At 32.8% G+C, this 12979-nt stretch overlaps 1 protein-coding gene and 1 non-coding gene across 3 annotated transcripts in view; one reads left to right on the top strand and one right to left on the bottom strand.

Annotated features, from left to right (window-relative positions):
• Positions 1–6268: 6268 nt before the first annotated feature.
• Trnaa-cgc (transfer RNA alanine (anticodon CGC)) lies at positions 6269–6340 on the top strand. The gene has a single exon. It is a non-coding gene; the product is annotated as a tRNA-Ala (tRNA).
• A 1895-nt stretch (positions 6341–8235) lies between these two features.
• Positions 8236–12979, bottom strand: part of LOC128209278 (poly(A)-specific ribonuclease PARN-like) — a 35409-nt gene continuing 30665 nt past the window's right edge. For both annotated transcript variants that reach the window (XM_052913252.1, XM_052913241.1), the window contains one exon: positions 8236–9063. In XM_052913252.1, the coding sequence (XP_052769212.1) occupies positions 9045–9063 (19 nt within the window). In that variant the 3' untranslated portion in view covers positions 8236–9044. The remainder of the gene's footprint in view (positions 9064–12979) is intronic.

The following is a 12979-nucleotide window of genomic DNA, read 5'->3' on the forward strand; positions in this document are numbered from 1 at the left end:
AAAACATTGGTGAGATTACCTGTGAGAAATACTGCTACATTATTCAACCCAAATAGTATTAACATGTTCTTAATGAGATATAAAATAGGTCAGACCTCAAGAATACAACACTCACTTGAAATATAAATAAAAATGATTCAAAAATGAACGAAGAATTTTGTGATAAAACTAAAATGAAAAAAAATGTTTTATAAAAGCAATTTTGTTATACTTAAATGTTAAAAAACATATACAGATAACATTTCAAAATGAACAAAATCAACAGGAACATACCTTTGGCAAGAAGATGTGTGTTGGGTCTCGAGAGTCGTTGCAAGAAGGCCCGGATAAGATGGTCCCTCAAGTCTATAAATATAGGGGAATCAGCCAATGAATTGATGATAAATATATGTTAATATGGAAACCAAAACTCGATGTTAAAAATTTCAAATTAAACTGTTTGCTTATTGTTTATATAACTTCCCATATTTGCCTTAACTTCCTCTTTGTAATTTATATCTTTTCATGCCTTAAATGAGGAAAGGATTTCCTTTCTTATGTTTATTTATGCCATATTGGCTGCACGAATTGTGACGATTCGGTTCTTTCCGCCATTGAGACAAGAGTGGAAGTTTTTAAGACCTTTCAAAAAGGCGCGAAATATTCCCTTCCATGTGTTCAACGGTATACGTTCTTGTTTATGAACGTTATGAACATATACAAAATCAACTAAAATACAACATTACGAGTTGCATTTCAAAAGAAATAAAAGAACCTCTTTTCATTTTAGCTGTGTGGCTCGTACCTTAACACGTCTTAAATCAAATTTACAACAAAATAAAACATGTGAAAGGTAATGATGGATATATCAAAATCAAACTTCTATTCAAAATATTTCAAATCAACATTCATATAATTATAAACATTGAATAACGTAATGAGTTATGAAAACATGAGCAAGAAAATGAACAACCGATACTGAGCGAATGAATACCGCCAGAGCAATTTATTATACAATCAACTTTACTTAAATTAGTCTAAGTTCTCTTAAAGTCAAAAAATAAGAAAGGAAAATTAACCCTTACCTGATATTATAATAATTTTATGGTTAAACACCTCATAACAAGACAAATGCGAACATAATATCCAAACCGCAAATGTATAGCATGCCCGTATAATAAGCTCCTAATCAGCCATGTGCGTTTGAACAAAGCCAAGGTGCACCGCAAAAACCACGTGTTTCAATGAGCGCCGCCATATTGGGTAATATACAAATATTATATCACGCATGAAATATAAAGCCGTTTAAAATTAACCATTGCCTTTTCTATTTGAACATTTTAAGGCGAATCAATATGCAACTTCCTGTCAACGCTTAAATATTTAAATACGAGTTCACCATTCGAGTCCTTGAGTTCAAATTTGTAGAACGCTAAAGTTTTTAAATATCATTTTGTATTTTATCTTAACTTAAACTATAGTAAAAAAATGGCCATTTAGTTACTTTAAACCCAGATTGTAAAGTTACGTAAACACTTCGACATGATATATACTGATTTAAAATTCGTTGAAGTGATTTGCTGTATACTACAATTAGATGTTTAAAATGTAAATTATTACTTTGCGTCATTCAAAATACACCTGAGTCATTTTCTCATGGTGACTAGCTATATTTAAATCATGATAAATATGGGTCTACCAAAATGTTTTATCAATAAACAAATATCATTTTTATAAGATGGTGTCTGAGAGAGATTTTAGACTTGATTAACAAATACGTTTGTAACAGAAGTTATATATAGGAAATGGCTTTAGCTGTTGTTTTCAATTTATCTTATATGTCAAAATGATATGTGGTGTTATTATTAACCATGTTTTATATAAAATACTTGCGGCAACATAAACTATCATTACCAGTGCTGTTGAACCAACACAAAAAGGATTATAAATACACTTTAGTTTCGTCCTATTTATATTAACTGAATTGCTCTTCAGTCTACTGTTCAGCATGCGGCCTACTTGTTTTCAATGTTTCTAGCAATTGAAAATGATCGGTCGTTTTTACGACTAACTATCTCGTTCCCATGACCCTGCTAGTTATCTCTGCGTCGTGACAACGACATGACGTAGCCGTAGCATCACTACGTGGCCGTGAGAGGACGAGTAAGTAAGTCGTGACCACGAGATAAAAACAAACAAACACACTAAGTCCTGATCTTAATACGTGGCCCATCCGTATATCTAGCTTCGAAGAAGGTATTACATATTGACAAAATGCAATTTCATAGAACATACACGATTTAAACTGAAAAAACATGTCACATAATAATGGAAAATATATAGGTTTTAAATTACGAAAATAATAGAGACATAACTTAAACACGATCCACATCGATTCAAGGACATTTTTAGGCTCTGAATTATCGCAATTTTCATTCTATTGTTTCCCATGATATACCGTCATATCATTTATCATATTTGTTTCGATCTGCCTGGACAGTACCCCAAAATTCATGGGCCTAGGTAATTGAGCTTCCTAGAATCAATTATTGTTTAAAATCTGCAAGGACAGTACCCCAAAATCATAGGCACAGGGTATGGAGATTCCTAAAATCCATGATTGTTTCCATACGCCTGGATGGTACCCCAAATTCATAGGCCCAGGTGATGGAGATTCCTACAATCCATTTTTGTTTAACATCTGCCTTGACAGTATTTCAAAATCATAGGTCTAGTAAACGGGGCTTTCTAGAATCCATTATTGTTTTTCATATGTCTAAACAGTTACCTTAAATCATAGGCCCAGGTAATGGAGCTTCCTATAATCCATTTTTGTTTTTCATCTGCCTGGACAGTAACCCCAAATCATATATGCCCAGCAGATGGAGCTTTCTAGAATCCGTTAATGTTTTTCATCTGCCTGGACATTACCCCCCCACACACACACACACCTCCCTTAGGATATATTTTCAACGTTATTCTGTAGCACTTGAAGAATAAGATAATTGCATACAAAGATACATATCTTTTAATACCATAGAGAAATTAGAATGCACATTACTATGTCAGGAGTTCATTAAACTTTAAAATTCTATTTAGATTGTGATTTTCAGTTGAGTGGTTCAGAAATTATTAGAAATTAAGTAGAGGTATAGGTTCGTTATACATTTTATATTCGGTTAATGTATAAAGTTTGAACATCAAATATATCCCAATGAATGTATATATAAATATATTATTAAAATTATAAACTTGAGTTTAAGTTAAATTGCCCATAAATAAACAAGTGGGATGTTGTGAAATAGAAGCAAATAAACAGTGTTTACACAATAAATAAATTATCTATCTTGTTTAAACATCACCAAAAGTTGTAGTGTCCGTGACTCATACTTAAATAAATTTAAGGAGATAGCCAATTCATAATTATTCCCTTCACTGGAGAACCTCTTTGAATATTCATCTCCCTTAAATATCGAAATATTTCTGCGCCACTGATTGATTATACAAGATAATTTCAATTTCTGATAAAGCCATGCGGATGCGGATGCAAAACCTTGATGTGGTGTCCGTAACGTTGTTGTGTCCTGGACATAGACAAAACAATGATAAAAGTAGTTTCAATTTAGAAAAATAAAAAGAGAAATATCCTAAAGCCTTAAGTGTCAGACTAAAATCACTTAAGACAATTATAAAAGAAGAATAGTTCACACCACTTGAAATAAATAAACCCATTATGCAATTGGAACTTATTCATTTTTACTTAGTGCGATAAAGCTGCTCAAAATACTGTGAAAATGGCGCAAATGTCATGCTTGTAAATGCGCAATGGATAAACAGTCTAAAAATTTAGCATAAGTGAAATTGCAAAATACAGCTTTATATGCCGTATATCTATATATTTCAACCATGCAATGGAAACTACTAACTACTAGACGAAATCATATCAGAAAACGTCATTTTATATTCGGATTATGTTTAAATGAGCAAAAAAAGACAAACTGACAGACAACAAAGGACTGACGAGCCGAAATAGATCACATAAGTAGAAATATATGTTATCAATAAAAGTTATGGTAACCACCTAAGAACGGTCCAAGAACACAAACGTACATGTATTCATTTAAAGCTAATTGGATTTAGAGAGCGCTTAACCCCCAACGTTTATCAATGAAGCTTTAAACTGTTCAGCCTTGTCGGAGCAAGTGTTATGTACAATAGTATAAAAACGCCTACATCGCATACACTTAAAAATTAACTTTAAGTACTCGACATTAACTGCACGTATATGAAACAGGCTAGATATTCGGTTTAGCTCATCCAATTACGATGAGCTAACGACGCTCATTAGCCACAGCTGTATGCACTGTACTGATGGAATTTCCCACCTTGAAAAACTGCGCATCGTTAAAAACCTACAGTGAATTTCAGTGGGGTTAAAATAAGGTAGCTACAATACCTCATCAAATTACGATGAAATAACGTCACTCATAAGCCACAGCTGTATGCACTGTACTGATGGGATTTACCACCTTGAAAAACTGCGCAACTTTAAAACCGACAGTGATTTCCAGTGAAATTCCACAAATTTGTTCAATGATAGCCCCATTGATAAAACAAGTAATTGTAATTGATGCTTATTGACAAGATCAAAGTGGTTGTTCAGGCTACTGTCCCAGTTTTATTGCATTATTAAACTAAAAGTACTACCAAGTTCAACTTAGCTTACTATAGTAGCTCATAAATGTTGACATTGCAGGAATATATAAGTTTACTTTCCATTTGGCTGGCCGTATGGTTTACAATATATACAATATAGAATATAGAATTTGCCGATAGAATCAAACATATGTTCGCCCCCCCCCCCCTAAATGTAATCAGTATTGAGTTGCACTTCCGCCTTCCAAAGCAAAGCAAAGTCGTAGAATTGGCATGTAACCTGTCCATCATTCAGCAAGCTATAAGTAGATTGTAAGATATATAGATAGATAGATTTATTTCAGTAAGGAATGCACATACATGGACATTTAAAATGCGGATGTACTGTGTAATGTATAATTATTACATGGCGAATATGTGCATACATGCACGATGTATATATTACTGTCTTTCTATGTTTAAATCAGTCACTATCTTATACAGAAACAAATACTGTCATCGTTAAATATTATTTGACTGATCAATAATTCATTGGTCATTTTAACAAAAGTAGTGGTGGAAATTGCCAAATGGGAAGCTAATGGTATCTCCCTCAGTGTTTCCCGATGGGCAATGAATAGCCAAAAGTTTCCCAATGGGAAACACTGAAGGGGAATTCTCTTGTTTACCAATCAGGCTATTTGCCCCTTGAAACCAACTGTTTCACCGGAAATGGAATGTTTTGCCGTGAGACTAGGACTAGAAAAATATATCTATCCGCGGATCCATGCGCCACGCTTCTTTTAAACTGTGTATTCAATAGTGTAACGGTTTACTTTTATTTCGGCAATTCTGTTGTATGTTTTGGTTGACAAGTATTCAATTTATAGTAGTGAAAGACAAACACAAGACGTGAGTCAGCTACTATGTTTATTCTACAAGTGAAGTCCAGTGGTTAAGCAAGGGTACGAGTATTAATAGATCTATAGTCTGTTTCATAATAGAACAAATTCAGAATCCAAGAATGAAATCAACACCTTTTTTATAAAACATGTTACTGAAAAATAGAATACCTAGATCTATATAATACAGTAATTATAAGAATTATTTGAATTCACATACATAAAGATTGGAGGAAAATTTGCGTTTTATATCATTAATCGGATTTTCATGTATTTGAAATCAAATCATAAATTACTGTTTATAACAGAGGCTTGAAATGATCATGATATCATCGAGTTTAAAGTCCCAATCCGAGAACATTCGACACCGTTTCGCTACGCAGAACTCGCATAGAAAAATAATAATGTAACACTTATTTTCTTCAGTTAGGAAGAATAAATAACAAGTAAACCAGTTCTAAAATGATTACCACTATCTGCACTTTCAGTGCTATGATTGGGTTTTCATACGTCTACTGTACAGACTGCAGTTTTTTCTCAATACGACCAATATTCATGTGTAAACCATAAGTATTCGTCATTGAAAGTCAAAATATAATATCATTTAATTTGTATTTCGTTCAAAGACTTTCTTTTAAAGCATTGTTCGTTTTTATTGCAGAAAATCAAAAGCTATTTATAGGTATAGTACAGTATGCGCTGGCTACCAATCAACGTATTTATAGTAGGTATAGCGCAATTTCATCTTCAACGGGGATGTAGCTCAGTGGTAGAGCGCTCGCTTCGCATGTGAGAGGCCCCGGGTTCAATCCCCGGCATCTCCAAACTTTTTCCAAAAAAATATTATTGCCAATTATACTCATTTTTAACGGCTTGTATATAATAAGTAACATTTATATCGTTAAACACATTACCAGTTTACAATTAAATGCTTTGTCCATTTATTCCACAGGAAACATTATTTTTTTTAGTGTTTAATAATAAAATAACATATTCAAATTCTGGGACCAGGTAAATTATATAATTTCAGAAATTGAGACATCAAACTCCATGAAATTCCTGTGGTGAATTCCACTTACAGTTACTTTACCAGCAATAAGCCTAGAAATAATAAATTGCATTTCCATTTTGATTAAAGATCTCACACCAGGTTATGCAATAAAGATGCAATTTTAGTGGGCATTGTTTATCTATATCAGCCTCCTGGCCCTGATAACTGTTGACCTTCACTCTTGAAAACAGAGGGGAAGGGGTGGTAGAATTTCAAAATGCTTCAAACCTAATCCTGTTGAAGGGCAAATATTCTTTCTGCATCTCAGGACTTTGCCTTGATTTGAAATAAAAGTAAAATATCAACATACTTGGTCAAACAGAGTCACCAGGAAGTCGACTTACTAGGTAGAAAATTTCCTATCATGAATCCATCCATCATTTAAAGGGACTCCCTCGAGTTTTTGGACCAAAAATTAGTTTTCCACGGTAATGCATCTGAAATCTATTATCATAATTTACTCTATGATACCGAAATTGCAGAAAAAAATACAATTAAATTATAAAAAAATTAATTTGGGTTTTAGTAGGGTGTGAACCCACACTGGTAAAGTCAAGAACAAATTAGAAAACCGAGGCATTAACCACTAAGTAACAAGGACTTATACAACAATCGATGGATATTTTGACCTTTTCAGAATACATTGATAACATCACATTATAACGTCAATCGACCAATCTCGCTACAACAAATCGCTGAATCCTGTTAGAAGCTAAATTCAGAATTGTGGTCATCAAAGACGATCTTTTGAGCAAATATCAACCTTTGCTGAAGAGTTCCAGCTGTCAGAATCTTCGTTTTAACACTCTACCTAGTAGATAGGTCACACTAAATCTCATCATAGTAAAATAAGTTCATTTTACAAAACATGAGTAAGTCCCTTTAAAATAGGGACACATAAAATTCCTAAATTGTAACAGGCTAACCAACTAATCAGAGACCAGCTGTCAATCATTGATTTATAAAAGGATGATAATTACACTTAATTGGATAATACAATCTATTAACTTCAAAACCTTACCACAACCAAGCATAACAGCAGGCAGCGCTATGACATTTACCTATTTTTTCTTTGAAAAAACGAATGAGCTTACAGTAACATGTGTGCAAACCAAAAAATGTTAAACTTTTTCCAGGAATTTGCTCTCATGTTTTCATTTTAAGGTTGAAATAAGTGCTTGCACTTGCAAGGTTTATCCTTGACCGCAATGTTTCAGGAAATACATACTTTATACTAATACTAAATAGTAATGAATTTAAGCTTGACAGTGAAGACACCTTTAAGTGGATATGTATTGCTCTCAATTTCTTTTTCTTGGAAGAAACCTGGAGTACTGGGCCCTGGTTCAATAAAGATTTTAAGGCTCAAGATCATAAATTTCAAGACGTAACCTCTCTTTGGCGTAAACTGCATTTACATGAAAATATCAATATGACAGGTTGACAACTAAGATATCTTACTGAAACGGAGCTGTGGTGTACCTTTTGAGAGGTCAAGAGCATGTGCACCTGGTATAAGGCTAGAATCCCCAACCTCTTGAGCGAGGGCGGACACCTTTATCACTACACATTTCTCATCCAAAGCTAGGGTATTACTTGATTTTTTTTAGCTAATAAGGAATTTACTGGTAAATTCATGTACTCCTAAAGGCTCAATAAAACAACACCGTTTTTCAAAACTAAATTTATTCTGTACAATAATTGAAATTTATACATAATTTTACACTGAACATGTTTATACAATCACAAGTTTTTATAATCATCACAATTTGAACAGTGACAAGCTGAAATAAGTCCTGTCATAAATATGACATAAGCAAGAAATATGACATCATAGTTTCTTACATTTGAAAAAAAGAACGTGTTTTAATGTTGTAACTACTTTAAACGTAATTTACTCATTTTATTCTTTATTTGTGTAAAACATATTTGATATTATTCTTGAAAAAGACAACTCAAAAACTAACTATATGAACCATAACCATTTCTGTATGACGCGGTTCATCTAGTCATATTTCAACAAGAAAAATTACACCTTTTTCTATTATCATAATACATGTCTTCATCGACAAACCGTATCCTAAATTGCATAACAATTAACTTCAACACATTTCTTCACATGTCATATCATATCAACTCCTATTCAATTATAAATTCTTCATTCATTTTTATTATTTACAGTATTTCATAGTTCAGTAAACAAGCACAGCTTGTAGACACACAATTGCCAACAACAATCAGAACGGCCAGAACAATGGACGCTATTTCCATGACGCAGATGAAGCAGGGCCTCTCCTCTCTCGAACACTAGCAACCAACAAGAGGATTTTCCCCGTATACTAGTATCCCACCGAAAACACCATTCCCGCCCAGTCCAAGACTAGCCGGACTGTTACATGATTTGACCTTAGAACATGTTTTGCCCCAATATTTTTCTGATGTTTCACCAGTCCGTAGGCTCCGCAAACATCTTATCCTCAGTCTTGCTGTTCTTTTCTGAAGTGGATAACATTAACAGTTGAATATCTTATTGTTATATTGCCTTCCAAGTTGGCAAACATATATTTGGTTTATACTGATGAAATCAAGCTTAATTATGGACACTGCATGCTATGTACTATACATACTATATTTACTGCTAGACTCTCTCAAGAGTCTGTTTCATGTTTCCCTACCAGGGTCATGATTACAAATAGTCTCAAGTCTTTGGTTCAGACTTAAAATTGCACTTCATCCGATTTCAAAGCAACTTTCCTTCTGGCAAAGCATTGATGGTGAACATTGCAAATTAAACTAGAGATTGCTTTTTTGAAAAAGCGCTTGTCTTCCCTATTGTGTGGTCGTAGCTGAATAAAAATAAATGATGGACATGAAATTTGTAACTTTGGACTGGACACTAACTTCAAAATGCTTCAAAACTAATCCTGTTTAAAAGGGCAAATATTCTTTCATGACAGAAACACGTGCTGTTCATAGTAATCTCCATGTTTACAAGATGTGCGTATAGAATGTCGGTACTCAATTGTTTTCTTTAATGAAATATTTAATCGATTTCATTAATAGTTTACTCAGATATACGCACCTTCTCGGTGTTTTTACAGTTTGCGAAATTCTAATTGGTTTTCCATGGCTTCGCCTATATATATCTTTGATCAGAATGCATCTTCTTTTATGACCTTAATTTCCAATTAAATCGATAATTGACATGGGTATATGCACAAACTGGCAAGTCCTAACACTACATAGCGAGTGTCATAAGCCGTGTGACATAGAAGACGGTAATCACGTGCCCAGCGTGAGGAGATTATGTAGATGATTTAGGACGATCGCAGTTTCAGATTGTTTTTTTTCAAAAACGAAAACCAACAATTCAAGTACCCATGAAAATGTATATTTTCGAAAGACCATGAAATTTCATGCCAACGAATATAAATGATTTCACAGAACTTTCATTTTAAACTTGATTAGGTCAAAATATGAACCGGTGCAGACTAAAATATGTTCAGCTTTCAAAGCAAAATCATTTTCCCTCCAACAGCAAAATGGTATTTCTTTTAAAAAGTCTGAGAAACAAAAACTATAGTATATTTTTTTCATCATATGTGCATAAAACCAAATTAAAATAGAACACAGAGAATAAATCAGAATCGTCAAATTATTTATAACATGTTGCAATTTACAAAAGTATGAAATAAACTTGAAGAAAAAAAATATACTCAGATGTTTAAACATAATACTTCTGAAAACTAATTAAATTGTCCCATAAAACATTCTTTCTAAACAGAGCCTATCAAAACTCTTTAAAGTACAGTTTTATTTTTTGCTACTTAAAATATCTAAAGAATTATTTTTTTGTATCATCTTACAGAACTAGTCAACAATAATTATTTATGATACAAGATATTCATGTTATGCGCGCATGCTTGCAATGAATGGTGCATTCAGTGATTTGTGCTTGGTTACTGTGACACGCGACCCATCGTAAATGCATCGTGTAAGGAAACATAATGCATGCTTGCTCTTAACAAAAGAAAATGTGCACTTTATTTGAGTCTTTTCTTTGTTTTCTTTTATACATAAACTTACATCATAATGGTAACAATTAGGTGAAGCTTAACCATACAATTAGTATTGTGCGGATAAATTACTGTAACAATTTTAACTATTCACTTATACCAGCGCGGTTGTTATTGAACGCTGTCCTTGACAACATGATACTAAACAGTTACTTCACCCACTTCCCACACAATTGAAATTATTCACTCATGCAAAATGATCGTTTATACTTCAATCACTCGAGGTGATGGTGCAGTAACTTTTATATAATACAGACAATCTATACATCAGAGATGAAGCGTTCATTATTTTAACTTAACTTGGGTATACTGGTATTTAATATGTAATTTCAATACATAAATTAATAAACCACAAGCATGCTACAACAAGAACGGCTTGGAGCATTATCGCTACCTCTCATCGTTCGGTTACTCATTTTCAGAGGAACAAGGGGCATAACTCTACAATTATTAAAACCAGAGTTAAAGGCCTGGCAAACACATGTATTGTAATGTCTCTGGCAACTTGTACATCAAATTTCAGGAACATTTTGCACTCTATTTAAAACAGAGTAAAATAGCCAAGGTTAAATATTTTTGCGCACTGCAAAGGACACCACCACCATGTCTATGACAATGCCTAAAAAATGTTTGAAAAGATAGATAAGCGAATAGCAAAAAGCAATCAATTTCTATATGAATTATGTGAAAAGTGTCCTTGCTTGAATGAAAATTCATTAAAATGAAGATATTCGAAACTATGAAATTTTAATTTATATGAATATGCTCATTCTAAGGCAGTCAGCCATAATATAATTATGTAAATATAATTATAATAACATTGCGCAATATAAACCAGGCTTACATTTTTGAAAATAAAACACCTTACAGGCACAAAACCTAGACAGATGCACAAAAGAAACCTATCAATTTTAATGCCTTTTATGTTTAACTCATTGGGTATTGATCAAAACAAAAAAACAACAAAATGATTTTATGATTTGTGTTGAGATAAAAACAATGTTAGCCTTTCAATTAATAGGTACGTGGCCCCATATTTTCCAGTTTAAAAAAGCGCCCAAATATCGCTTATATTTTTTATCTGTTCACAAATCATATGCTTTTTTTGTTTTGATCATTCAAATCAAATGAATTTCAATATAATAATGCATCACACTTTTCTTTTGTGCCTATATGAAGACTGTCCATCCTTAAATGGCATATAATTAATGTTTTATGCATTTTTTCTTTATTTAAATGCATGATTATGTTTAACTCAATTGACTTTAGTGATCAAAACAAAATATGCATATATTTTCTTTATCTGTACCTTAATCAAATACTTTTGATTGTTTTGTTTTTTTATCAATAAAATCAAATGAAGTAAAGATGATAATGCATTAAAATGAATTTGTTTCTTTTGTGCCTCTATTTAGACTTTGTACTTATCAATTTTATGAGTTTTTTGAAATTTTTCATTTTTTCTTGAAAATGTATCATCTGGTGTCTGGTCCCTTTAAACATACTTATGCATTAAATTTTTTTTTACATCAACCTGTATTGTGCCCCTCTAACATCAGAGCAGCGAATGTTCTACTTTTAAAGTCTCAATCCAGACAAAGCCTTTATAAAATCTAATACCTTGGTTACTCCTACAAACAAACACGTACAATAAAACGATAGAAATTGCTCGCATTTATACACAGCATGTCTATAACATCTCATTTCTCTGTTTGTCACAAATGCACTCATTCGGCTGATTTGAATATCTCTTATTGAATAACTCTAATTAATGCCTCTTTGCTGAAGGGTGCACTCTGCATTGAATTAAATGAATTAAAACTTCAGATTTATTTTCAAAAGCATATTAGAACCAACGTGCAACTTATCTCTTGACTTGTCATGATTGAGGAAATTAATATGTGTATTTTAAACATTACTGGCCAAGAGTTCATTTCTCCTATTTATTGAGAAATACTTTATATCAAAATGGTTCTTTACTAATTAATCAGTGATATTTAGCTTCTATTAAAGTGAATTTAATACACCAGCAGAAAGTTGCGTAGGCAGAACATTATATAAAATAACCATGTAAGAGCCCTCATCACCTAGGCAACATATTTATTTTTAAAAGTGCGCGTTTTTGGTTAGAAATAGAACAAGTTAACCAATAGGAATAGACCCGGAAAGCCTTAAGGTTAAAGCCCGCATTAATAAAGTCTTTTTACCACTCATTTTACAAGCATATTTTCTATGCAACGACCGGAATGAAAATAGCGCTCTCTGTTAGGCAGCAAAATTCCAGCCACAAGAGAATATGAAGGGCCCTCTTGAAACATACCAGCCCTTAGGATTTG

This window comes from Mya arenaria, chromosome 2 (genome assembly GCF_026914265.1).
Source record: "Mya arenaria isolate MELC-2E11 chromosome 2, ASM2691426v1".
NCBI lineage: Eukaryota > Metazoa > Mollusca > Bivalvia > Myida > Myidae > Mya > Mya arenaria.